Source organism: Pelodiscus sinensis, unplaced genomic scaffold, assembly GCF_049634645.1.
Source record: "Pelodiscus sinensis isolate JC-2024 unplaced genomic scaffold, ASM4963464v1 ctg36, whole genome shotgun sequence".
Lineage (NCBI taxonomy): Eukaryota > Metazoa > Chordata > Testudines > Trionychidae > Pelodiscus > Pelodiscus sinensis.
The window spans coordinates 1,795,666-1,822,962 of NW_027465931.1; the positions used below are offsets into that span (position 1 = coordinate 1,795,666).

The 27,297-nt window shown below is 62.7% G+C and overlaps 1 protein-coding gene across 4 annotated transcripts; it reads left to right on the forward strand.

The window, feature by feature from the left end:
- The first annotated feature begins 8,612 nt into the window (after positions 1-8,612).
- LOC142825143 (maestro heat-like repeat-containing protein family member 7) lies at positions 8,613-12,424 on the forward strand. Of its 4 annotated transcripts, XM_075916867.1 has the most exons (10): positions 8,613-8,792; positions 9,107-9,229; positions 9,763-9,830; positions 9,949-10,054; positions 10,324-10,419; positions 10,585-10,689; positions 11,084-11,219; positions 11,449-11,543; positions 11,792-11,944; positions 12,302-12,424. In XM_075916867.1, exons 1-10 carry the CDS (start codon positions 8,628-8,630, stop codon positions 12,404-12,406), a joined length of 1,152 nt encoding a protein of 383 aa, XP_075772982.1. In that variant the 5' UTR covers positions 8,613-8,627; the 3' UTR covers positions 12,407-12,424. The 4 variants fall into 4 exon arrangements, with proteins under 4 accessions (XP_075772982.1, XP_075772984.1, XP_075772983.1 ...); XM_075916869.1 differs by lacking the exon at positions 11,084-11,219; XM_075916868.1 differs by lacking the exon at positions 9,107-9,229.
- Positions 12,425-27,297: the final 14,873 nt, after the last annotated feature.

The following is a 27,297-nucleotide window of genomic DNA, read 5'->3' on the forward strand; positions in this document are numbered from 1 at the left end:
GCAGAGATGTTGCAGCTGCTGGTTAAAAGTCCTTATTGCACATCCTACGATCAGGATGGGTTCCCAGGTCTTCCGGGCTCTTCAATCCCTGCAGTGCTGCCTCTGGGATGAAGTGCTGAGCTGAGAACAAAATGGCATCGACCACATGGCCTCTTTATACTCCTTCCTGGCCTCTTCTTGCATGCAGCAGGTCACCTGGTCAGAGGCCAATCTCTATGTTTCCTGCTGGCTGCCCTCAGGTGACAAATCCCATTCTTTGGGTGTGTCCATAGCCTATTGAGAGCCATTGTTCCACAGGGCTTTGCTACTCAGCCTGTCCATAGCCATGCTTAACCACATTCACAGAAATATTCAGCTTCCACACAGATTACAGTTTCCTACCTACACACACAGACATTATACACTCACATAAATAGTGTACATAAGATTAACAAACAATAAGCTCCCATTCAACACCCCACATGGCTCCCCCCACACCAATTTCTGGGGCCAACATCCCCACCTAGGGGTGCAGCAGCGATCTGGCTGCTTCCCTCCAATTCAGCAACGTGACACCCCCGTGGCACACTGCTGTGACTGCTGAGCAACCCTACCCGTGGTGTGCCAGAGTGCCCTGTGCCTATGGCTGGTGGAGGGCTGCTCCAGCCCCCACTGGTTAACCATAACCGGCTTACTGGTTAACCATTCACTTCCGAACTTGGTGTCCCCACTGCTAACATTAGGACAGTGGTCCCCAACACGGTGCCCGCATTTGTATGCGCCCGCCAATTGCTCAGGGCTGGCCTGGCCCCAGGCACGTGGCGCATGTGTGGTGCCGGAGCTGGCCCCGGGCGCATGGTGCACAGTGAGCGCCGGTCCCGGGGGCGCCGCAGATTGGCTGCCGCGCTTTGGCCACGCAGTGCATGGGGGGAGCGCAGGCCCCGGGCGCGCGGCACTTGCAGGGTGCGCCGGCCCCGGGCACGCGGTGCTTGGCGGGGGGCCCGGCCCTGGGCGTGCGGTGCTTGTGGGGGGGGGGCGGCCCTGGGAATGTGGCTATGGGGGGGTCCCCGCCCCCAGGTGCACAATGGGGGTCCCCGCGCCAGGGCGCCCTGCGGGCAAACGGCCACGCCCCTTGGCGCCGGGAAACCTCAAATGGTTGGGGACCACTGAATTAGGAGAAGCCATTGGCTGCCTCCCCTGCCCCGCCCCATTCCTTCTTTTACATTCCCCTGCTCCCATGGGGGTCACGCTGCCCCCCTTTGAGAGCTGATGCTGAAAAGTGCTGGGAAAGCTCGGGGCGATTATCTGCCTGACCCCGGTGAATAGGAGCTGCCAAAGGCCCTGAAGTGTGACAGACCCTGGAGCTGTGACCGGCCCTTTCACCCAGCAGGATGTGCCGAATGCCCCAGAGGACCAAGGGATGGTGGGCGTGGCACTTCAAGCACACCTTGATTTTCTTCTGTCAGGGCTGGGGCATCGGACCGTCCAGGCTGGGTTCCTGTGATTTCCCGCGCGTGCTGGGCGGATGGTTTCCTGTCCAGTGCAGACTGCCGCTGGCGCGGGACCTCTGCATATAAACGCTGGGTAAGTCCTGGTGGGTTTTTAATGGGCACTGCCATGTGGTTTGGTAACTCAGGGTGCCCCTGTATAAAACTATGGGACACCAACATCTTGAATACTGTGTACAGATGTGGTCTCCTCACCTCAAAACAGATATTTTGGCCTTGGAAAGGGTTCAGAAAAGGGCAACTAACATGATTAGGGGTTTGAAACGGGTCCCATATGAAGAGAGGTTAAAGCGATGGAACTTTTCAGTTTAGAAAAGAGGAGACTGAGGGGGGATATGATAGAGGTCTATAAAAACATGAGTGGTGTGGAGAGGGTGAATAAAGAAAAGTGATTTATTAGTTCCCATAATAGAAGAACTAGAGGACACCAAATGAAGTTAATGGGTAGCAGGTTTAAAACTAATAAAAGAAAGTTCTTCTTCACACAGGGTGTAGTCAACCTGTGGAACTCCTTGCCAGAGGAGACTGTGAAGGCTAGGACTATAACAGGATTTAAAGAGAAGCTAGATAATTTCACGGAGGTTAGGTCCATAAAAGGCCATTAGCCAGAAGATAGAAATAGTGTCCCTGGCCTCTGTTTGTGGAAGGCTGGAGAAGGATGGCAGGAGACAAATCGCTTGATCATTGTCTTTGGTCAACCCTCTTTGGGGCACCTGGTGCTGGCCACTGTCAGCAGACAGGCTACCCAGTACTGCCGTTCTTATGTTAGGGTTCTTGGTTGGGGCACAGGGCAGAGCCCATCGGTTCAGAGCTGCTAAGAGCAGAGTTATTTGCACTTACGTCCCAGCCAGACTCCCTCGTATCCCCTAACACAGGGCTGGGGGGATCCTTTTTTGGGTCGGGGGCCACAGAGAAATCCGTCGGGCCTTGTAGGAGTTGGGCGGCAGGAGTGGAGCTTAGTGCCTACGGGGCCAAGGGAAACAGAGAGGGCACCATGTCCACAGGGCCGGGGTGCCATTTTCCCTAGGGCCTCCGGAGGGGTGGGGGGCGGGGAGTGTGTCTATGGTCTAGGAGCCAGGGCCCACCAAAGATGAATCCGACCCAGGCTCTGGTACATCTCTGCAGCGCTGCCGGCCGGTTCCCCCACCTCTTGGTCCTCAACCCAACTAGACCCGCTTCCCGACGGCTGGTTGCCCCCCGGCCAGCCCCGCTCCCTCCAGCCCCCTCCCAGCCAGCCCTGCTTCCCGGCGGCCGGTTCCCCCCCACCCCCTCTCTTCCAGCCAGTCCCGCCCCCCCCCCTCCGGCCCCTGCTGTTCGGTATTTTTTTTAAACCATCTGGTAACCCTAGCAGGTGGGGGTGAAAAGGGCACAGAACTGCCCACACAGGCGCGTCTGGGAATGAGATGCTGCTCTAACATCTCCGCCTCTGTTCACTTCCAGCCCCTGCCTCGTGGCGCTGGCCCCCCATGGCCTGGGCAGGCCCCCCAGGCGCACCATGGCCCGGCATAGCAAGCTGCAGAAGCACGTCCTGAGCCTATACAGGCAGTTCCTGCGCGCCGGCCGGGAGAAGCCGGGATTCCTGCCTCGCATCCAGGCCGAGTTCCGGAAGAACGCCAGCATCCCCCGGGCCGACGTGATGCACATCGAGTATCTGCTCCGCCGTGGCCAGAGGCAGCTGGCGCAGCTCCGAGACGCGAACACCAAACAGATGGGCACCTTTGTCCAAGCCAAACCGGAGGAGCAGTGACCCCTGCTGGTTGGCGCAAGCGTCTGTCTTGTACTGGGACGGTTGGGGGTGAATTCACAGATCAGCCTTCCTGGTTCTCACATCCCTGTGCACCCCTCGTGTCCAAACACAGGTGCCTGGCTTGGCATTTGCTGAGCTAAGGTGTCTTTATTGGCAGCCAAGCTTTTAAACAGTTCAGGTGTGGATGGGTGATCTGGAGGAGATGCTCTTGTTTCCAGGACCTGGTACACAATTCATTCTACCCCTGCTGGCTCCTCTCTTCGGGTATGTCTACACTACAGCGCTAGTTCGAACTAAGCTAATTCGAACTAACGCGTCTAGAATTAAAAACTAGTTTTGCTAATTCGAACTAGCAAGTCCACATTGAGTGGACTCTGAACAGGGCTTAAGGATGGCCGGAAGCAGTGCCAGCAGGGCATCAGAGGAGGACTTAGAGCGTGGAGATGCAGTCTCAGGCTAGCCGAGGGCTGCGCTTAAAGGGTCCCGACCCCCACCCCGGACAGACAGTTCTCAGGGGTGCCCCGCTTGAAAACCAGTCCTGGCTTGGAGTGCCCGGAGTACCCACACTGGGCACATCACACCACTCAGCCATCAGCCCGGCTGCACTTGCCGCAGGCTGCCATCTGGGGAGAGGGGGTAATCGGGGGGCTGCAGGAGAGCTTCCACCCCCAGAAGCCTGCAGAGCCAGCCCAGTCCTCCCCATCGGGGGCTCGTACCCCATTCCTCCCTCACCTCCTTCCACTTACCCTTCCCTAGCCCCCCTTCTTCTTGATGTACAAAATAAAGATAACGTTTCTTCCAACATTGACTCTGTCTTTATTGAACAAAACTGGGGGAGACTGGGAAAAGGAGGTGGGAGAGGGGAAGATTAAGGCTGGGAGAGGGGAGGGCAACTAACATGATAAGGGGTTGGGAACAGGTCCCAGATGAAGAGAGGCTACAGAGACTGGGACTGTTCAGCTTAGAAAAGAGGAGACGGAGGGGGGACAGGATAGAGGTCTCTAAAAGCAGGGGTTGGGTGGAGAGGGTGCATTGAGAAAAGTTCTTCATGAGTTCCCATAAAGAAGGACTAGAGGACACCAAAGGAAAGGACTGGGTAGCAGGCTTGAAACTAGTAAGAGAAAGTTGTTCTTCTTGACAAAGCAAATAGTTAACCGGTGGAACTCCTTGCTGCAGGAGGCTGTGAAGGCTACAACTAGAACAGAGTTTAAAGGGAAGGGAGATCAAGTCATGGAGGTTGGGTCCATGGAGTAGTCTTAGCCAGGGGGGAGGAGTGGTGTCCCTGCCCAAAGTTTGTGCAAGGCTGGAGAGGGATGGCACGAGACAAATGGCTTGGTCACTGTCTTTGGTCCATCCCCTCCACGGTCCCTAGGGTTGGCCGCTGTCGGCAGACAGGCTACTGGGCTAGATGGACCTTTGGTCTGACCCAGGACGGCCATTGTAAGCTCAGGGCTCAGGGTCGGGGGTCTCAGTGGACCCCCTTGATTTTCATGCAAACCTGCTCCTGGGTGGCCAGGCTGGCAGCTCTCCTGCCCTAGATGGCCACTTTCCTGTGCCTAGTGCGGAGATCGTGGACGAGGTCCACGATGTCCGCACTAGCCCAGGAATGTACCCGCCTCTTGCGGTCCCGGGCAAGCTTCCGGGAGCCGCCAGCCTGGTCCCGGGAAGAGGGGGTGGGCTGGGGGACATCGGGTGGGTGGCTCTGTGCCGTGCCAGGTGCAGGGTCTGCTGGCTGGGTGCTAGCAGGCTTGCACCTGGCACGGGCACCGTAGCCAGCCCGTGCCCCTTTAAGGGGTCCGGGGCCGGGAGGGGGGCATAGAGTTTCCCTGGTGTTGGCCAGAGTGGCCACCAGGGAAACCTGGGGAGGGCTAGCCTCCCACTCGTTCGAATTAAGGGGCTACACAGCCCTTAATTCGAACTAGTAAGTTCGAACTAGGCTTAAGCCTCGTAAAATGAGGTTTTCCTAGTTGGAACTAAGCGCTCCGCTAGTTCGATTCAAATTCGAACTAGCGGAGCGCTAGTGTAGCGGCTATGAATGTTAGTTCGAACTAACGTCCGTTAGTTCGAACTAACATTGTAGTGTAGACATACCCTTCCATCCTTAGCCAAAGAGGAACAAGCCAGTTAGCCCAGGGAAATAAAAGAAAGGGAGAGCGGTGACGGAAAACCCTGTGTCTGTCATTTTTTCAAATGATCTATCTTGCCTAAAAGCCTGTCAGGGATTGGGCTCTGTTGCAGGAGGTGCTGGCGAAACACTCCGTGGATTTGGGTGCTACAATTCCTGAGTGTCGTCCGCCTTCCTGCCCCCTCCCCCCACCGAAGCGCTTTGGAAGGCTCACAAAGGACAGAGACCTGCCTTTTGAAAATCCGACTCCCCACCGGTGTCTCAAGACAGGCGGCTCTCTCTCGCCAAAAACGGAGGCAGCAGCGTGGGATGACAGGCAGCCAGGTCGCAAGGGGAGGTGCTTTTTAGACCAGTTCCCTCCTGGCACTCCGTACTGCTGCCTCTGTATCAGAGGCAGCAGCACAAGCTGGCAGCAGCCCTTGCCTGGGGGCTGGGTCTGAGCTTCTGGACCTGGTGCAAACTGGAACTGAGCGAGGCTGCCTGCCTGCCTGGCTCCTAACACACTGTAAATGCAGAGCCGCAGAGGAGGTAGGTCCCGGACCCAGCGCGAGCCAGGACTGAGACAGCTGGCCCCTGGGGACTATCGAAAAGTCAAGTAACCCATAAGAAATCATGAGGTTAATTGACTACTCAGTGAATATCTAACGTCCCTAATCCCTTTTCATAGTTCCCCTCTGAACTCTCTCTCCTAAAGCATGGCCCTGAGATCTGGACACAGTGCTCCAGCTGAGGCCTCCTCCGTGCCAAATAGCTAGGAGAGTGACCTCCCATGTCTGCCGTACGTCTCCTACCACGCCCCAGGGCTATGCCCTCTTACTGAAGGGCTTTGTGTCTGAGATCGCTTCTCTCCTAGGCTACGTCTACACAACGAGTTTTTTTGGCAACAAATATGCTAACGAGGGACTCTATGACACGCAATGTCATTTGCATATTTTCTGCCGATCCGTTTTTGTGCTCGGGGTTTGTGCGCAAAACCAAGCCGTGTGGATGTTTACTTTTTGTGCAAAAAACCCCCTTTTCCCACAAGATCCCTATGCCTGCAAAAAGGCCGACCGATCTTGTGCAAAAAGGGGCTTTTGCCTAAAAAGAAAACATCCACATGGCTTGTTTTTGCGTGTTCTTGCGAAAAAACTTGTGGCGCGTCTACACTCTACGTGTGTTCTTGCAGAAGTAAATTTGCAGTAAAGCATCAGAGAACAGGGCTCCTTGCACAGGAGTTATTCCTCTCCCGACGATGACTAAGCCCCCTTTGTGCAAGAGCTGTTGTGCAAGAAGGCAGCGTGGACGGGCACCAGGGGCTTCTTGAGCAAGACACTTTTATGGCTAAAATGACCATCAGAGCTTTCTTGCACAAGAGAGCGTTCACACTGCCATGGACGCTCTTGTGCAAAAGCCCATGGCAGGGTGGAGGCACTCTTGCACGAGACCTTTTGCGCAAGAACTCCGGCGTGAAACAGCTCTCGTGCAAGAAGCCTGCAGTGTAGGGCAGGGAGCAGCCTATGAGGGAGGGGGAGGGACCCCTAGTAATGGCTCAAACTTCCCAGGGGGGTGGCCAGAGGCAGGACATTTGCCTGGCAGGGTGGGGGGGGGGGGGGGCGGTGACCTCACAGGGGCTTTGGGCAGCCCTCAGCATATAAGGCAAAGGGCAGGTGGGGAGGTGGTGACCTCACAGAGGGACCCACATCTCAGGCTGATAAAAGCGGGGGGCGGGCCCAGGGGACTTTGGAGACCCCCGGTTGCTTTAGCTCTGGTGCGTCTCCTCCTCACGGTTCGTTCGCGTTCTGTGAGTTCCACATCCCGACACCTTTGTGACGAAGGTAAGAGCCCCCAGGGGTTGGATCCCGCCCGGGGCCGGCTGGGTTCCAGGCAGGCCCAGCCCTCGGTCAAGGGCCAGAAGGTGATTCCTCACCTGGGCTGCGTCCTTAGCGCCACTGGGGCTTTCTCCTGGTTGGTTTCCCTTTTCCTCCATCCCCCCACATTTCTGCTCTGTTCTTGCCTCCTCTGTGACCTTCCCTTGCTGCCTCCCCCAGCTTGGGACCCAACAGACTAGCTGAAGGACGGGGGGTGGTTTGCAGGAGCCGTGGGGTGGGGGATGCAGCCCCCATTGTGGGGACTGGGGAGGTGGGGCTGGAACAAGTCTATGCCGGTGTCTTTGGGGAGAACGCTCCACCCCCCACACCTTAGATTCTCCCCTGATTGGCCAAGAAGGGGCTGTTGATGGGCAGGAGACTCGTGGAATGAGGAGTAACGGTAGTTTGAACTAGGAAGCCTAGTTCGAACTACCTAGTTCGTGCCCCGTGTAGCCGCGCTGCACGGGGTTCGAACGAGCGGGGTTTTAAAAATGGCGGCTCCCCGCTTATGCAAATGAAGCCCGGGAAATTCAAATCCCGGGCTTCATTTGCAAGTGCGGTATGCCTACATTACCCTCCTAGTTCGAACTAGCGGGGTAGTGTAGACATACCCTCAGGTCCTTGCAGTGCCTGTGCAAGACCGAACCGATAAGCAAGGGGCCATTTGGGGGCTGGGGGCAGTCGCTCTGGGGAGCTGGAACCCCTGGATTTCGTTCATCAGGCTGCGCCCCAAGCTCCCTTTGCTCCCCTCATTTCCAGCATGGCCAAACGTTTTCGGCTGTGGTTCAAGAAAGCCCTGAAGATGGCCCCAGGGCCGGTGGGGAGCAGCTTCTCCGTCCCCGCGGGCGGGGAAGCTGGATCCCACCAGCTCGGGGCGACTCGCCCACCGGCCAGGCCCCCCCGGACCTGGCTCCAGAGGCGGCTGGGCAGGCGGGACCCAGCCCAGCGGGGGAGCCGGGTAGGGTGGCTCCGGGGCCTCCTCTGTGGAGAGAAACACCTGCCCCGGGAGCCCAGCCCCCATTACCACCAGGGGGCATCGCCCTGCCCGGCCCCCGGGGACCTGCCAGTCTCCGGGAGCCCCCAGCCCGTCGCTCCCCGCACCAGCCCCTGCAGCTGTGGGTCCAGGTCCGTCAGCAGCAGCGCCTGGGCCTCCAGCTGCAGCCAGGCCACCTCCCGTAGCCGCTCAGACCCAGGTGAGGGGCCGTGAACACGCTGGGCCCAGGGGCTCACCCAGTACCCGGGGGGGGGGGCAGCCCTAGTGTCTGCCCCGCACCCTGGGCAATGGATGGGGGCGGGGGCTGCTTGGCTCTCTTGTTCCTGGTGGGGGCTCTGCTGAGGGCGTTGGCAGATGTGAGGGTGGCAGGGGGATGGGTCCCTGCGAGGGGCGTGTGGGGCCCAACCTGCCCTGGGTCCCTGACATGGGGGCGCGTGACCCCTGCTGGCCGCTGGAGTCACCCTGGTCCCTTCCCTCCCGCACAGAGCCCCCCTGCGCCTCGCCGGAGCTCTGCCAGGAGCGGGTGGACTCCCGGGTGGAGGAAGGGGCCATCTATGACATCGAAGAGCAGCTCCACACCCGGGACACGGTAGGAACCTTCTCCACACGGGGGGGACCCGAGATTGTCCGGCCCCTTCCCAGCACGTCCCCCCCCCCTCCGGGAGGGGCTTGTCCCTGGGGATCCCCCTGGGGCCCCTTCTCCTGCATGACCTGGACCCCCCAAGCTGGGGGCTCTTGTCATGCACCAGCTGGGCCCCCACAAGCCTGAGGCAGCAGTTGGGGGGGAGTGCGGGTGCTTGGACAACCGGCAGCTCCCACCTCCACTCCTGGGAGACCTGAGCCCTGCAGCTGTCCGTGGGGGGCAGGCAGGCCTCAGGCTCACAGACTCTCTCTGGGGTGCAGAGCCCAGCCGCCCTGCAGCGGTTCCTCTTGGCCATCCCCCTCGCCTGCCTCGCCGCCCTCCAAAGGGGCGAGGACACCCTGGCGCCGCGCTGCTGCAAGGACACCATGATGACCAGGATCGTTGTAAGCGAGTCGCGGCAGCCGGGAGCAGGGGAGGGGATACGTGGGGTGGACGCGGGTCTGCCTGGGCCATGGCGGCGGGTGGGGGTGCTGGAAACGGGATGGGTGGAGCCAGGAGGGCTGGAGGTGGACATGGGGAGGGTGGGTGGGGATGCTGGAGGAGGGAGGGACACAGAAATGGGGCAGGTGTGGGGTGCCGGACAGGAAGGGGGATTCGGGACAGGGAGGGGTCTCCCCGGGCCATGGGGGGCTGGAAGGGAGCCGAGCGGGCTGCTGGGGATGTGCCTGGGAGCAGGGATGAGGAGGTTCAGAGGCTGGTCACCAGGGCAGGGAGGGGCAGGAGACGGCCTAGGGACAAGGATTGAGCTGGTCCCGGTTTGGGAGGGGGGTGCTGGGAGGGGCCCTGTGCCGGGCAGGGGGGCTACAGGGCAGCGGGAGGCAGTGGGGTTGGATCCTGCTGGGTGGGGGCGCTGGCCGTGTGAGCGTCTCTTGGGGGCCCAGCCTCACACGCCCCTTTTTCCCCTTGGGTCTCACAGGAGATCATGGAGGACTCGCCCCCCCCGCTGGTCTTGGCCGACTGCCTCAACGCCGCCTGCAGCCTCAGGTACCGACCCCCCCCCCCCCCCGCCGACTCCCCCCAGAGCAGATCCCCTGGCCAGGGAGTGGGAAAGTCTCTGTCTCCTGCTGCTCAATTAACAGTCTCTGCCCCTCTCTCCTGCCAGCACCTTGCAGCCTCCCCTGCGGGCCCAGCTCCTGAGCCCCCTGCTGACGGCGGCCGTGGGACAGACAGTGTCTGGGGACTGGCAGCAGGAGCCCATCCACACTCAGGTACGTCCCTCCGGGCCCTGCTCCCGGGCTGGGCTGGAGCTCCAGAGAGGAGGGTGCGGGGCAGAGGGAGGGAAGAAGCTGCAGGTTTGGATCCTTCCCTCCAGGGTTCCCGTTGCTCTCCCGGGGGCCCCGTCCCTTCCATGCCCAGCCTGGGCTCCTCCCTGCTCTGCGAGGCGGCTCAGACCCTGCTCAAGGCTGCACCCCGGAGCCAGCGGGTGGCCTGGATCCCCCAACCCCCCTCTGACCCAGGGCTCCCCCTTGTCTTGCAGCAGTTCATCCGGGCCCTTCCCTACGACCTCCAGGCCCTACTGGCGAGCCTCCTCGCCGAGTCCCCAGACACCGCCCGGCTGCAGCTCATAATGGAGGTGAGCCCCGTGGGGGGGACGGGGCCATTGGCCCTGCTTCCTCGGGGGGGGGCCGAGAGAGGAGCAGTGTCAGTGGCTGGTGGGGGCACAGTCCGAGAGGAGCCCCAGGCTCTGCCCAGAACCGGCACCTCCCTACGGGTCCTGACCTGCCTCTTTCCCCCCCAGCACCTGAGCCCGTGGCTGGAGTCCCGCCTGCCCCAGGAGCGAGCCAGGGCCCTTGGCAGCACCACGGCCCTGCTGGGAGTCGCCACCACCCTCCCGGGATTTGACGTAAGTGACCTCGGAGCCGGGGGGTCTGGGGCTGCAGGGAGCGGGGCTGGGAGCGTCCCCGGGAGGCAGAGGCAGGGCCGGGAATGGGCCGGGAATGGGCCACGTTCTCCTTTCCCCGGGGAGGGGCGACCCTGGGCCCTTCAGGGGGGCTCTTGAGGGACTGGGCCTGGGGACTGGGGAGTGGCTGTCAGTGGATCCCCTTGTTCCACCCCCGGAGTGACCCTTCAGTCGGGGCCATTGCTCTGGGTTGTCTCCTCGCAAGGCCGGCCCCGCCCCGCCCCGCCCCGGGAGGTGTCTCTGTCCGTCCCCTGAGCTCAGACCCGCCTCGGCGGCCGTTTGCATGGGACGTGCAGCCCCAGGATGCTGAGGGACCCCCCCTCTTCTCTCCCCTCAGAACTCCGCCGACTGGCCGAGGATGGGTCACCACGTGGCCCAGCTGGGCCTTTTTATTTCGGACCCATCCGAAGACGTCAGCCGGCTGGCCCGGGAGGGGGTGCACAGCCTGTATCAACTCCTCCTGCACCACAGGGGTAAGGAACCCAGCCGGGACCTGGGCCCCAGGGACACCCTGAGGGTGCCGGCGGCGGGGGGAGGGGACCCAGCCCTTTTCCCCCAGACTGGCCCAAGGGGGGATGCGTCCCTCTGTGTTCCCCTTCTGCCCCCTGTGCCCCTCCATTTGCCCAGGGATGCCTGCAGGGACCCGTGGGAGGGGAAGGGCTCAGACCTGCCAGCAGAATGACCCTGTTGTGTCTCTTGCAGGCCTCAACATCCACCAGGCAGAGGACCTGTGGTGCAGACACTACTACAAAGAAAGATGGGTCCTGGCTCACAGCAACAGCGTGCGGGTGGGAGAGGTAAGGACGCGCTGCCAGGGCAGGGCAGGGCTCGGGGGTGGGGCTGGCTGGGGCCCTCGTGGGGGTAGGAGGGTCTTGGGGGCAGGAGGAAGCTGTGACCTGGGGCAGGGGTTGGGGTGCCGGGTGAGGAGAGCGTCTGGGTGCAGGGTCTGGAAGGGAGTTTGGGGGAGGAGGAAGCTGTTTTAGCCCCAGGAGTTGGGGCCGGGCTCTGGGCCGTCAGCTGAAACCTCCTGTGCTCTTGATTCCAGGTCTTTGGGCAGCTCTTCACAGCAGAGCAGGAGAACTGCTTTTTGGACAAGGCTCTGCTCGCTGCCCGCTCCCCCCTGCGGCGCCCCAGCCAGGCCGGGCTGGTCCTGGCCCACGCCCTGCATGGGCAGGCCCATCAGCTCCTGGAATACATGGTGAGCAGCCGGAGCAGATCAGGAGAGTGGGGCAGGGCCAGGGTCTCCTTCCCATCCCCTCAGGGAGTCCCCCGCCCCTTTCCTCAGGCTGCCCCCACCCCACGTCCCTGCTGGCAGAATCCCTCCTGCCCCTGCGAGCGTCCCTGGGGGTGGGGGAGGCTCTGAACACAGAAACTGTCCTAGGAGGCGGGAGGGGGCCAAGGTGTCAGGAGCTCGGGGGGGGGGGGGTCAGGAGCTCACCCTGCGGGCCTGACGGGGGGTGACCAGAGAGCAGGGGGGAGGAGGGTGGAAATGCTGGGGGGGCCAGTTCCCCTGAGTCCCCAGGGATGAATGTGACGGATTCTGCTTCCCTTGCAGCAGGAAGACACCCAGGGAGAGCAGCAAGAGCTGAGGAGCCAGCAGCTGCGTCCCCCTCCCCCCAACCCTCCCAATTGTATTGAATTGTATTTACATTCTCATTAAACAATGTTTCAAAAAACATTTGGATCAGGCTTGGTCAATAATTTGTAATGGGGGGGCCATTTTGGCAACTGATCAAGGGCCACATTTCTACCGAGGGCTTTGGGGTCTGGGACGGGGCGGTTGGGTGCAGAAGGGAGCTTAGGGGTGGAGCCTGGGTGCAGGGGGGGGGGTATGATCTGGGGCGGTGGATAGGGGTGCAGGGTCCAGGAGGGGGTATGGGCGCAGGAGAGGACTCTGGCCTGGGGGAGGGGCTCTAGAGGGGTGCAGGGTCAGGGAGGGAGCTGTGACCTGGGTGAAGGGGGAGCAGAAGGTTTGGGGGAGGGGGTGCGGGTGCCAGAGAGGAGTCTGGCCTGGGGGGGGGTGTCGGGGGGGGTGCAGGGTCAGGGAGGGAGCTGTGACCTGGGTGAATGGGGAGCAGAGGGTTTGGGGGAGGGGGTGCGGGTGCCAGAGAGGAGTCTGGCCTGGGGGAGGGGTGTCGGGGGGTGCAGGGTCAGGGAGGGAGCTGTGATCTGAGGGAATGGGGGACGCAGGTTCAGGTGGTCGCCTGGGACAGGCAGTCGGGGAGGGGACGTGGGCGCCAGGGGCAGGCTCTGGCTGCGGAGGTGCCTACCTAGGCAGCTGCGTATGGGGGAGCCCGACTGTCACCTGAGGGGATGGGGGAGCTCAATTTTCAACTGTGGGGAATGGAGGAAATACTGTGGAGTGGAGGGAGCGAGATGGGGGGGGCTGAATTGTTCCCGGAGGGGAGATCTCCCTGGCTTGGGGGGGGGGGGGCGTTTCCAGCAAAGCCCTCACATAAGAGGGGGACAGACGGGGGGAGGGAGAGGACGGGGATGGGCAGGGCAGGTGGAAATGGGGAGGGGCAGGAGAAGGGAAGGGGGAGGAGATGGAGGAGAGCAGGGGATAGGAGTGGGGGCGGGGATGAGGAGCAGGACAGAGGCAGGGCAGTGGTGGTGATGGCTGAGCGATGAGAACAGCTCGCAGGGAGCTTAAAGCCAGCAGATGCTTTTCGGCAGAGTTGCCATTTGCCCTGGCGGCTTTGCCAGAATAGCTGTGCCAGCGGGGGGGGAGGGGTGGCGGGGGGGGGGGGCTTTTGCCACACACCCAAGCCAAGCCAGCTGTGGCGGCAAAGCCTTGTGATGTAACCTAAGCCCTTGGCAAGGTCGGGATCAACCTGCTCTGACAATTTCTCGGACCGGCGGGATGAGAAACAAGGATTGTGCAGGGAGATGGGGATGACTAGGAAGCGAATCCAGGTGTGGGGGGAATATCCTGGGTTGGAGGGTCAGTCGATACCCCCGCCTGCCACTGTCTGCCGGGGCTCTGCCCGCAAGATGGAACCAACAGCTGAGTTTGCTTTTCTGCCCCGTCGTGGGCACAAAAGGCCCAGAGCAGCCTCCTGCTATCTTGGAGGAAAGGGGCCAAAGTTCAGGAAGCAAGTGCCAGGCTGGGCTGGAATCCGCGAGCGCCGCTTTTGCTTTGCCCTTCCTGGAAGCTGGGCTGCAGGTGAGTGGCGGTTTCATCTCTGCTCTTGGGGTGTTTCTTGTGGGTTCCGAGTGTGGATCTGAGAGGGGCTGCGCAGGGGCAGTGTCATGAACGTGCTGTAAGCGTTACAGCCCCTTCTGCGCAGGCTGGCTCCAGCCTCCCGTCTGTCTCCAAGCCCTGGGGGAGAGGCGGGAGGCCAGCAGCATGGCCTAGTGGAGGGGGCAGGGGGTTGGGTGTAAGAACTCCCGGGTTCTAATCTAATGCCACCTAGTGACTAAGGCACAGAGTTGTGTGTTAGACCCTTGCTCCTCAATTCTGCGCTCACTCTCGCGCTGGTGACCTTGGAGAGGCCTTTCAGGTCTCCCTTTCCCTGTCCATCAAAGGCAGGCAAGTGCGATGTAATGCCCTGGAGCAAGTGCTTTGGGACGTGTCGCACAAGTGTGCCTGGCTTACAAGCGTGTCAGCACAGCTGTGTAAAAGCGTGACGAGGGCTTTGAGATCGATGCCGAAGGCTTGTGAGGCTGTGGCTGGCCAAGTGACAGGGAAATGAAAGGTCAGAGTTTGGTCAGTTAGATTTTATGGTAATACACTGAGACGAAGCACTTTGGGCGTATATACGATAATGTCTTTCCAAGTGCGTTAGTTCAAGCCGTGTCCTAGGAGCCAAGAGGTGAGACAAACATGCTTGGTCCTGTCTCGGTGCAGGGGTGGACTAGATCAGTGCTTCTCGACCAGTGGTACGAGTCCCCTTAAAGGTACTCAAGAGATGTCTGGGGGACACGTCAACACAACTGAAATTTGGAGAAAACTGAATTTTAGTTTTCAGTTTGACAGCGCTTTATTCTTTTTGTACCTTTTACACCCAAAAATGCCATCGCCCGCCCGGCTACGATGCAGTTGTTTAAACAAATGTGTTGCAACGGTAGAAAAAAATTGTGTGTGTCTGAAAACTGTAGGTACTGGGGGTACTTACACATTTTTTTTTAAAGGGGGTACATTATAAAAAAAGTTTGCGAAACACTGGACCTATCATGGTCCCTTCCACTCAGACTTTTCTATGATTCTGTGACAGGGCTGGGCGATAATTTTCAGAAGGGGGCCACTTAATGGATTTTGGTATGGGGTCATAGGCCGGCTCCACCCACAGAAGGGGCGGAGCCTGAGGCAGAAGGGGCGGTGTTGTGGACTAGCCCACCCTCAGAGTTCTCCGCGGCTGAGGCTTTCAATTAAAAGCACAGAAAAGAGCTCACAGATTTGCCACTACTGGCAGCTGTCCAGCGTGGCTACAGCTTTTTAAAGGGCTCGTGGCTCCTGCCCCTGCTGTAACCATGAGCCGTGAATCATTTAAAATTGGATCCTGCTGCCTGAGTCCCCACTTAGAATTCGGCGGCATGGGCAGCAGGATCTAAACAGAAAGCGGCCAGATCACAGTGTTTGGTGGGTTGCATCTTACCCAGCCCTGTTCTCTGAGCTGGTTTCGAAACCTCCGTGTCCTCCTTGTGGTCTGACAGCTGCAGATTTACTGCCTGTCTCTCCTCTCGTGGCCCAGCCTAGCCGCAGCTAATGGACTAACTCAGGTTAGCATCACCTGCCCTGTCTTGGTGACTCTTCACAGCTGAACGGCCTATAAGGCACCGTGCTGGTCTTCTGATCTCTTGGTGACTCCTCTGCCTTCTGTTTATTTCTTTCTCCCTAGCTGGCCGATCGAGTCAAGCCCTGTCAGTGCGTGAAGGCCCCAGGAATTACGAGTGCGATGGTCTCCCATGCCCAAGGTAATCGGCTGGCTAGTAATGGATGTGCTGCTTGGTTATCAGGTTAGGCTGCACAAGCCAGGTCTATGGGACCCCATGGCCAGCTGGCACCTGGTTCACAGCTGTACTAATCTGAAAATGGCTGGAGGACACCACCATCATTAGGCTCCAGAGTTACAGCACTCGCTCCTCGTCCGAGGCAGGCAGCACAGCTTAGCATCTCATTGGGACGTCTTCTTTTTAGTTGTGAGATCTGGGCACTTTAGAATGGCTGTAGCAATTGAAAGCAAAGGCGCACAGCTATAGGCATGTAGTTTCCAGCTTTATTCACCTAGGTGGCTGATTCCAGGAAGCAAGGGTGTGTGTGTGTGGGGGGGGGGGGGGGTCCTGTATAGAGGGTTCCCTATGCCCCTCTGCTTCCATGGCTGTGCAACTGCCACCAGGTGGATTAGAACCTGGGACTGTTGGAGCTTAGGGCAGGAGCTGCTACAGCTTGAGTTATAAGTCAGTTGCCTCTCAGCATAGGCTGAAGAGCTCCCTTGTAATAATTGCTTGCTGGACGTGGTCTCAGTGCCACTCCATAGGATAGTGACCCACATCAGGTGGGTGGGTTACAGCTGCAGGCCTGCTCCCAGCATGCGGATCTGCTCTCTGGGCGGCGTCTATAACTCTGTGGCTGCAGCCCTGCTCCCAGGACTGGATCTGCTCTCTGCCCATAGGCGTGCGCAGCACATTTCATTAGGGTGTGCACCCAAAGAATGTTTTTAAATGTACTCTTTGACCCCCTTGACCCCCGTTAGCCACGCCCCTGACCCCCATTAGCCACGCCCCCTGACCCCCATTAGCCACGCCCCCTGACCCCCATTACCAAGTGTAGAGGGGTCTATTTGAAAACATGGGATGGTGGGCGGGCTTCGCCCGCCCACCTTCTAAAAGCCCCTCCCCAGCCTTATGGGAGGGACACTGGACCCATGTCCAACTAATTGCTTGGGACAAATAATGAATAAAGGATCAAGGAGTGCGGGTTAGAGGTTCAAAATAAGGGAGCCGGATGGGGACACCGAGCAGAGAACCCCGGACAGCGCCCACTGCTCCTCAAAGCTGTCGATGGAGCCAGTGGACGCCGCCCAGAGGAACTCTGCCCGGATTCGTGACACAAGGGAGGAGCGGAAATAGGCCCCACAGTCGCAGAGAACCCCCTCGTCTAGCATCCTCCTCCTGGTATTGTAGATGGTGCTCTTAGCTAAGGCCAGGAGGAGGTTGACGAGGAGGTCTCGCGACTTTGTGGGGCCACGGATAGGGTGTGCGTAAATGAATAGGTGGGGGGAAAAGTGCAGCCAGAACCTCAATAAGAGGTTCTGGAGGAGCCGGAATAGGGGCTGCAACCTGGCGCATTCGAGGTAGGCGTGCGCCAGGTTCTCCCTCACGCCGCAGAAGGGGCAGGTGTCTGGGATGGGGGTAAACCGCGCCAAGTACACGCCCGTGCTCACGGCTCCGTGAAGGAGCCGCCAACTGATGTCCCCGATGGGCCGCGGAATTAGATCGGAATAGACGCTGGCCCACCGGGGTTCCCCACCCTCTACGGGTCTTAGATAGTCCCGCCATTTGGTATCAGGGCGGGACACGAGGGTGGGGAAATGCAGGGTGTGGAGCACGAGCGTGTACAGATGTTGCCTTGGCGCGGCTTGGAAACAGACCGGCTGCAGATTTTGCAGCCGGCTGGGGGTCCAGGGGTGGGGAGGCCGGGGGGGCCCGTGGAACAGGGGCCCAATAATCAGGGACGGAGGCTTTGCAGGAGGGGAGGGGCGGGGTGTACCCTCTCGCAAGGACCGCTGCAGGAAGTCGAGAGCGGGCCGCGGCAAAGCCGCCTTCACCTCCTGGAGTAGGCGCAGAGGGGTTCGGGGGGTGGAGAGCCCCATGCGCCGAGCGAGCGCTCGGGGATCCACCCAGTCCCCCCTGTCGTAGTCCAGGAGGTCTCCGACCGTGGTGGCTTCTGCCAGGATCAGCCTCCGGCGCACCGAGGGAGACTCCGCCACCTGCACGCACAAGGCTGGATTGTGGAGCAGGGGCTCCGCGAGGAGGTCTGCCCCCTCGGAGGCCACAACGGACCTGGTCGCCGAGAACAGCTTCCAGGTCTGGAGGAGGTCCTGGTAGAATTCCGGCAGCTCTGAGAGGTCTCGCGGAAGACCCCTCGGATGGATAAAAAAGAGCTGCCGGTCGTATCGGAGCCCTCGGAGGCGGCGGAGGAAAGCGCGCGCCAAGGTGCCCCATGCCGGACTACCTGCACTGAAGAGGAGTCTCTGCAGGGCCTGGAGGCGGAAGGTCCGGACCTGGCTGCGTATGCAGACCAGGCCCTGACCCCCCTCCTCCAGGGGGAGGGACAGGACCCCTGCAGAGACCCAGTGCAGTCCTGGCCAAAAGAACCCCAAAGCTGCCCTCTGGAGCTTGGCCAGGACCTCCGGGGCCGGGCGCAGGGTGTTGAGCCGGTGCCAGAGCATGGACAGGACCAGCTGATTGAGTACCAGCGCTCTCCCGCGAAGGGAGAGACACCGGAGCAGTCCCGTCCATCTCCGCAGCCGCTCACCCACCCTGGCCTCCAAACCTTGCCAGTTTTCCGGCGGAGAGGGATGCGTGGCGGATAAATAAACGCCCAGATAGAGCAGCGGACCCGCGCTCCACCTGATGGCCTGAAGCGCGGGTGGGAGGGAGCCGGCCCGCCACCCGTCCCCGACCACCAGGCCAGAGCTCTTGACCCAGTTGACCCGGGCGGAGGAGGCTGCCGAGTAGACGGCTTGGCAAGCCTCCACCCGCGCCAGGTCGCCCGGGTCCTGGACCACGAGGAGCACGTCATCGGCGTACGCCGACAGGACCAGCCGCAGCTCCGGCTCCCGAAGCACCAACCCCGTCAACCTCCTACGGAGGAGACAGAGGAAGGGCTCGATCGCCAGAGCGTACAGCTGGCCCGACAGCGGACACCCCTGACGTACCCCCCGCCCGAAGCTGACCGGCTCGGTCAGGGTCCAGTTGAGCCTGACCAAACACTCCGCGAGGGCGTACAGCACCCGGAGAAAACCCACAAACCGGGGCCCGAAGCCGAAGGCCTGCAGGGTGCCCAGGAGATACCCGTGGTCCATCCTGTCGAACGCCTTCTCCTGGTCCAGGGACAGGAGGGCGAACGACAAGCCGTCCCTACACCCGAGCTCTAAGAGATCCCGGACCAAATACAAGTTATCAAATATACTACGGCCCGGGACGGTGTAGGTCTGGTCGGGATGGATCACGTCCGCCAGCACGGACCGCAGTCGCAGCGAGATGGTTTTCGCTACGATCTTGTAGTCCGTGCTGAGGAGCGAGACGGGACGCCAATTCCGTAGGTCGCGGAGGTCCCCCTTCTTCGGCAGTAAGGCGAGCACCGCTCGCCTGCACGACAGAGGGAGGACCCCGCTCTCCAGGGACTCGGCCCAGACGGTGACGAGGTCCGGGCCGAGGACGTCCCAGAACACGCGGTAGAACTCCACGGTCAGCCCGTCCATGCCCGGGGTTTTGTTGTTGGGCATGAGACGGAGGGCTTCCGAGAACTCGGCCAGAGTGAGAGGCAGCTCCAGCCGGTCTCGGTCGCCCGCGCTGACCGTCGGGAGCTCGGTCCAGAGCGCCCTGCAGGCGTCGGCTTCGGTCGGATCCGGGGAGAACAAACTGGCGTAGAAGGCCCTGGCCCTTCCACGCATCTCCACCGGATCCGTGAGGGGGGTGCCGTCCTCTGCCAAGAGGCAGGTGACGTGCTTTTTTGCCCCCCTCCTTTTCTCCAGGGCGTAGAAGAAGCGGGAGCCGCGATCCATCTCCCGAAGGAGGTGGATGCGGGATCGGACAAAAGCGCCCCGGGCCCTGTGATCTTCCAGGGCTCGGAGCTCCTCCCGCTTCTCCCGGCACGCCTCGCGGAGGAGTGGATCCTCGGGGGCGGACGCCAGGCGCCTCTCAAGCTTCAAGACCTCCCGCTCCAGCTGCTTCTCCCGGCACGCCTCGCGGAGGAGTGGATCCTCGGGGGCGGACGCCAGGCGCCTCTCAAGCTTCAAGACCTCCCGCTCCAGCTGCCCTATCGCCGCATCCCTCCGCCGGCTGGCGCCCCGGGAGTAGTCACGGCAGAAGAGCCGGGCGCGCACCTTCCCCACATCCCACCATCGCCGCGCCGAGGGAAAGGCGGGCCGCTGCCCCCGCCAGGCCTGCCAGAACTCCCGGAAGGACGCCACGAAGCCCACGTCCTCCAGCAAGCTATTGTTAAAATGCCAATAGGCCGGCCCCAGCCTCTCCGAAGTCAGAGAGGCCTTCACGGACACCAAATGGTGGTCCGTGAACGGGGCCGGCCGGATGCTGGAGGAGTGGGCTCGTGCCAGATGGAATCGCGACAGGTAAATGCGATCCAACCGGGAGTGGCTCGACCGTGTTTTCCCCACCCGGACGTAAGTGAAGGTGGTACTGTCGTCCGGGTGGTGGTCTCGCCAGACGTCCACCAGGGAGTGATGTTCCACTATCTCCCTGAGGACGTCCGCCGCGGCCTGGCAGTTCGCGAGTCCTACACGGTCCCGGTCATCGAGGGTGGTGTTGAAGTCCCCGCCCAGGACCAGGCCCTCGCGAGGATCCAGAGTGCCGAGGAAGGTGGCCGCCTGCCGATAAAAGGTGACCTGGTCCGGGCCCGCGTTCGGGGCATAGACGTTGACCAGGTTCAACGTCCGCCCCTCCACGCGGGCCCGGACGTGCAGCAGGCGGCCCGGGACAACCTCGGCGGTCCCCAGCACCTCGGGCCGTAGGGCAGGGGAGAACAGGGTGGCCACCCCGGCCGAGTGGGCGCCGAGGTGGCTAAAATACACCCCGTCCCCCCACTCCAGCCGCCAGCCAGCCTCGACGGCTGGAGTCGTGTGGGTCTCCTGCAGGAAAACCACCGAGTACCCCCCCTCCCGAAGGAAGGAGAGCACCCGGCTCCTGCGGAGACCCGCCCTACAGCCCCGGGCATTCAATGTTGCGAAGATGGTAGAATTCATAGTGAGGGCTGGGGTAGATCCTCGCGGACAGGCGAGTCGGCGGCCTCACGCAGGCCCCGCAGCAGACCGCTCCCCGACCCGAAGGTCAGGAGAGCGTCCCGAAACCTGCGGGTCTGACGGTAGGCCGCGTCGTCCTGCCTACTGGTCCCTCTCCCCTCCTGCAACAAGGCTCTAGTGGCCTGGAGGATGGAGTGGAAGTCCCCCCAGCGCTGGAGGGCGAGCTGCACCTTTCCCTTCGCCCCGCGGTTATCCGCGAGGAATTGGCGCAGCTCGCCCCTCAGCACCGAGGGGGAACCAGGATTCTCCTCCGTCCGGGCCCCCGGATGAAGCTTACGGGCCACGGAGACGGGCAAACAGGGATCCGATCCCCGACGCGGCGCCGTTGCTGCTGGCGCCGCGCTGCCCGCCCCCGACCCCGGCAGGGAAGGAGGCGGCGGAGGGAACAAGGCAGCCCCCAACGGGTTGGGGACCGGGGATACAAAAACGACCCCCGAAGGGCCGCCCGCAGCTAGCGGGAACGAGACGGCCCTCGCGGGGGTGGCACTGGCGGATGTTTGGGGGGGCGGTAGGGACGGATCGGGCAACATGACGGGGACCAGGATGGGAAAAGAAGGGGGGGACGGCAAGGGAGGGGTTACCTCCACGGCAGAGCCGGGGGGAGGGGTAGGTTCAGGGCCGGACAGTGGGTCGGGGGCAGGGAATGGGGCAGAGGTCGGGGTAGGAAAGGGATCGGGAACAGGGGAGGACTCGGGGCTGGAGATGGGTTCGTAAAGGGCGGAAGCGGGAGTAGGGGGAGGATCGGGACGTGGGAGGGAATCGGGATCCTGGACGGGGTCTGGGAAAGGGTCCCGTGTGGCAATCCCACCGGGCTGCGGCGCCTCCCGAATGGAAAGTGGGGGGTCGGGAACAGGAAGGGGGCCCGCGCCGACGCCGGGCTCAGGTGGAGAGGCAGGTATTAATGCCACGGCGTCGGCCTGGATGGCATTTTCTGCTGGGCCCCCAACGGGAAAGGGGGATGGCTGCCCCGCCTCGGTAGCTGGAGAGGGGGCACCCCCAACCCCGGGACCCGGCCGCTCGGCGCCAGCCGTCGCCCCGGAGGGCTCGGCGGCATCCGTTCCGGCGCTCGAGTCGGCCGGGCCAGTGGGCAGTATCAGGGGCGCCCCAAGTGTGAGGACGGGGTCAGCCACCTGGGACACGGGATCGGGGAGAGGAGGGGGCGGCGCCACAGAGTCGCCGCCCAGACCGAGGCCCGCTGGCGGAGGGTCGTCCTCCCCCTGGGTGAGCGGGGTCAGACCCAGGGCCTCGATCTCCTCGAAGATGGAGCTAAGCTCCATCCCCTCGGCCCCGGAGCCTTCCCCTCCGGCCGCCGAGGCAACAATTACCTCAGCGGGGACGGAGGGGGGCTCAGTTGGAACCGGGGTCGGGGGGGCTCCACCCGAGGCCTCCTCATGGAGAAGCTCCGCAGGGGGGGCGGCGTCGTCCCCCCTCGCCGCCGCGGCTTCCTCGGCCGGCGCCTCCCGCTGATGCTCGTCGGGGGCGCTCTGGGCAGCGCCGGCCCCCCTCGGGATCTTTCGGAGGGGGGCCTTCCCGCCCTCCTCATCGGAGGGGGGAGATTGGGCCCGCAACCGGCGGGCTTTGCGCTTGCCCCCAACGAGCGTCCAGCCCTCCGAGGTGGAAGTGGAGGGCCGGTCAGCGAGGGCAAGGCCGGGGGGCACTTTTGGGGTTCGGGGACGGCGTTGTGGCAAGGGTGGGAAGGAAGGGGATACCTCCACCCGGGGAGGGCCCTCTCCCTCGCCCTGCGGCAACCGCGCCACCCTCTCCTCCTCGGGCCCCGCAGTGACTGACCTAATAGAGGTGGGGCCCGCCTGCCCGCTCGGGCACGCCAGGGGGGACGCCTCTGGCTCCCGAGCAGGGCCGTCGGTTGGAGGAGGGGCGGCCGCGGATCCCGGACTACCAGGGGGGCCGGCGGTGGTGGGGCCGGCGCCCTTACGGGCCCCGGGGGGCCCGGACGCCTCCTCCGACCGGGCCAAGGGACAGTCCCTCCGGACGTGCCCCATCGCCCGGCAGAGGAAGCACCGGGTCTCCCCCGAGGAGTAATGAATCCGATAATGGGCCCCCTGGTAGGGCACCATGAAGGACCCCTCGAGCGCCTCCCCGCCACGCGCCGCCGGCGGCAGCTGCAGCTGTACCTGCCGGCGGAAGGATAGGACGTGGCGGAGGGCGGGGTCCTTACAGCCCAGCGGGAGAGGGCTGATGGTCGAAATGGGCTTCCCCAGGGTGGAGAGGGAAGGTAACAGGGCGGCATTAGGGAGGAAGGGCGGGACGGAGGTGAGCACCACCCGTACGCCCAGGTCCTCCAGAGGTTCGAGGGGCACGTGCACGCCCCCCACCGCCAGGCCCCTCTCCACCGCCTCCTGGGCGGCGGCCTCCGAGGCAAGGAAGAAGACCGCCTTGCCGTACATCTTGGAGGCCGCCACCACGGCCGAGGCCCCCACCACCCTCGCCATCGCCCGCACGTAGGTTTCCATGTGGGGCGAGGCGGCAACCAGGAGGCAGCGGACGCCGTGCCTCCTGGTCATGGTGGGGAAGGGGCCGCGGCCGCCAGGGATGGAGCTGGAGGCGGCAGTCGGGGCCGATGACGGGGCAGGTGAGGGGGTAGCAGCGGCCACCTGGGCGTACGCTCTGGGGGCCTTAGTTGTGTCACCCCCAGAGCTGGTGGAGGGGACAGCAGGGGAAGGAGGGGCTGCGGAGGGCGGGGCGGCTTTGGCCGTGATGGATTTGGCCTTCGGGGCCGGGCTTTTGCCCTTTTTCTTCCCCCCGCCCTTTTTTCCGGCCGAGGTGATGGTTGCTCCCGTGTCTGAGGGAGCGGCGGCCGTGGCGGCGGCGGAGCTCGGGCCTAGGGTCGGGAGGTCAGCCGCAGCGGTTGTCGGGCCTGGTGGTAGCGAGGGGGCCGTGGTAGGGACTGCCTCCATCATGGAAGGGGGGGGTAGGAAGGAGGCACGGATAACAGGAAGGGGAGCAAGGGTTCACCGCTCCTCCCCACCAGACAGCAGGCGAGGGAGGAGGGTGTCTGAAATGGAGGGGGTGGGAGAGAGGGAGGGTGCTGGTTTTGGGGAGGGCAACTGAAGATATGGGGGGGGGGAGAGGAGTTAGCAGCCTCACCTCCCTGCTGAGACTGTAGCAGAGGAGGAGGTCGCTAATACAGGGGCAGGGGCACGCAAGGGAAGGGGAGGGTGGGGGGGCGTATAATTGGGAGGGAAGGGGAGAAGGGGAAAAAGCGGGGGGGGCAACTACTCGCTCCCGCCGACTGGTTGCTGGGAGGGAGAGAACCAAAAGGGGCGGATAGAGCAGGGGAACCGAGGGGCCAGCAACCACTCCTCCCCGCAAGGCTGGAGCGGAGGAGGAGGGTGCCGGCAGAGCAGACAGGGGGCAAGGTAACGGGTACAGGGCGGGGGCCGGCTCCTCCGGCTGCACTGGGATACGGGGGGGAGGGGGGTTGTGGGGCCGTTGGGGAGGTGCAGTGAACAAGGGGGCTAACTAAAAGGGGGGGCACAAGCGCTCAGGGCAGGGAGGGGGCGAGGCAAATCAGGTGGTGCTCGAGGGCTGGGGGGTGGCTGGGGGGGTGGGGAGGGATAAAATGGAGGCAAACAACAGCTGGGTGGGGCGGGGCACACACTCTTGGGCTGGCTGGGGCAGGGGCGTGGCAGATGACTTTGGGAGCAGGTGTGGTGGGTAAGTGGATTTGGGAAGGGAGGGAAGGAACCAAACTAAGCTAACAGGGAGGGGCAGGCAGTGGGGGAAAAAAACAAGCTGCTGGGGTGGGGTGGGTGACCGGGGGTAAGGGTGGCCCCCCAGCCAGATGTAGCTGAGGGAGGGGGGCCAAGTCCAGAAGAGGGGGGAGGGAGCACACCCACGAGCGCTGTGTGGGGCTCAACCTCGCCCACCGCTGCAGCAGAGTCCCAGATGGCAGGCAGGGCAGCAAACCCCACCAGGGGGAGAAGAGGCAGTCCAGGTGGCAAAGGGTGGTGGAGGGGGCCTTGGGGGTGGTGGCAGCGGGTGGGGGGGGGCAGCTGGACTGGGGGGAGGGCTCCGAGCCTCTCCCCCAGCCCCCCTTTTAACAGTTCAATTCACCACCACCCCGGAGCAGATTGAAAAAGCTCAGTTTGTGAACAAACCCCCTCCACAGTTCTCAGTGGTGATGATCTCCTCTTCTCCCCCTCAGCGGGGTGCAGCAGCAGCAGCAGGCGGGCGGCAGTGGAAGGCCTCCAGGTGGTAGGTGCTGGTGGGGTGGTCCTCCTCCTCTGGAGCAGTGGTGGAGGGGAGAGGGAGGGCAACTGGCAGGCCCCCCCTCTCCCCCCAGGCAGCAACAGCAGCAGGTGGTGGTAGCGGTGGTGGTGGTGGTGGGGTGCAGTGACGTCCGGGGAGCAGGTCTCAGCAGGCGGGCAGGTAGGCAGCTGGGTGGGGAGGGCTCCGGCTGGTGCAGGACTATTTGAAAACATGGGATGGTGGGCGGGCAAAGCCCGCCCACCTTCTAAAAGCCCCTCCCCAGCCTTATGGGAGGGACACTGGACCCATGTCCAACTAATTCCTTGGGACAAATAATGAATAAAGGATCAAGGAGTGCGGGTTAAAGGTTCAAAATAAGGGAGCCGGATGGGGACACCGAGCAGAGAACCCCGGACAGCGCCCACTGCTCCTCAAAGCTGTCGATGGAGCCAGTGGACGCCGCCCAGAGGAACTCTGGTCGGATTCGTGACACAAGGGAGGAGCGGAAGTAGGCCCCACAGTCGCAGAGAACCCCCTCGTCTAGCATCCTCCTCCTGGTATTGTAGATGGTGCTCTTAGCTAGGCCAGGAGGAGGTTGACGAGGAGGTCTCGCGACTTTGTGGGGCCACGGATAGGGTGTGCGTAGATGAATAGGTGGGGGGAAAAGTGCAGCCAGAACCTCAATAAGAGGTTCTGGAGGAGCCGGAATAGGGGCTGCAACCTGGCGCATTCGAGGTAGGCGTGCGCCAGGTTCTCCCTCACGCCGCAGAAGGGGCAGGTGTCTGGAATGAGGGTAAACCGCGCCAAGTACACGCCCGTGCTCACGGCTCCGTGAAGGAGCCGCCAACTGATGTCCCCGATGGGCCGCGGAATTAGATCGGAATAGACGCTGGCCCACCGGGGTTCCCCACCCTCTACGGGTCTTAGATAGTCCCGCCATTTGGTATCAGGGCGGGACACGAGGGTGGGGAAATGCAGGGTGTGGAGCACGAGCGTGTACAGATGTTGCCTTGGCGCGGCTTGGAAACAGACCGGCTGCAGATTTTGCAGCCGGCTGGGGGTCCAGGGGTGGGGAGGCCGGGGGGGCCCGTGGAACAGGGGCCCAATAATAAGGGACGGAGGCTTTGCAGGAGGGGAGGGGCGGGGTGTACCCTCTCGCAAGGACCGCTGCAGGAAGTCGAGAGCGGGCCGCGGCAAAGCCGCCTTCACCTCCTGGAGTAGGCGCAGAGGGGTTCGGGGGGTGGAGAGCCCCATGCGCCGAGCGAGCGCTCGGGGATCCACCCAGTCCCCCCTGTCGTAGTCCAGGAGGTCTCCGACCGTGGTGGTTTCTGCCAGGATCAGCCTCCGGCGCACCGAGGGAGACTCCGCCACCTGCACGCACAAGGCTGGATTGTGGAGCAGGGGCTCCGCGAGGAGGTCTGCCCCCTCGGAGGCCACAACGGACCTGGTCGCCGAGAACAGCTTCCAGGTCTGGAGGAGGTCCTGGTAGAATTCCGGCAGCTCTGAGAGGTCTCGCGGAAGACCCCTCGGGTGGATAAAAAAGAGCTGCCGGTCGTATCGGAGCCCTCGGAGGCGGCGGAGGAAAGCGCGCGCCAAGGTGCCCCATGCCGGACTACCTGCACTGAAGAGGAGTCTCTGCAGGGCCTGGAGGCGGAAGGTCCGGACCTGGCTGCGTATGCAGACCAGGCCCTGACCCCCCTCCTCCAGGGGGAGGGACAGGACCCCTGCAGAGACCCAGTGCAGTCCTGGCCAAAAGAACCCCAAAGCTGCCCTCTGGAGCTTGGCCAGGACCTCCGGGGCCGGGCGCAGGGTGTTGAGCCGGTGCCAGAGCATGGACAGGACCAGCTGATTGAGTACCAGCGCTCTCCCGCGAAGGGAGAGACACCGGAGCAGTCCCGTCCATCTCCGCAGCCGCTCACCCACCCTGGCCTCCAAACCTTGCCAGTTTTCCGGCGGAGAGGGATGCGTGGCGGATAAATAAACGCCCAGATAGAGCAGCGGACCCGCGCTCCACCTGATGGCCTGAAGCGCGGGTGGGAGGGAGCCGGCCCGCCACCCGTCCCCGACCACCAGACCAGAGCTCTTGACCCAGTTGACCCGGGCGGAGGAGGCTGCCGAGTAGACGGCTTGGCAAGCCTCCACCCGCGCCAGGTCGCCCGGGTCCTGGACCACGAGGAGCACGTCATCGGCGTACGCCGACAGGACCAGCCGCAGCTCCGGCTCCCGAAGCACCAACCCCGTCAACCTCCTACGGAGGAGACAGAGGAAGGGCTCGATCGCCAGAGCGTACAGCTGGCCCGACAGCGGACACCCCTGACGTACCCCCCGCCCGAAGCTGACCGGCTCGGTCAGGGTC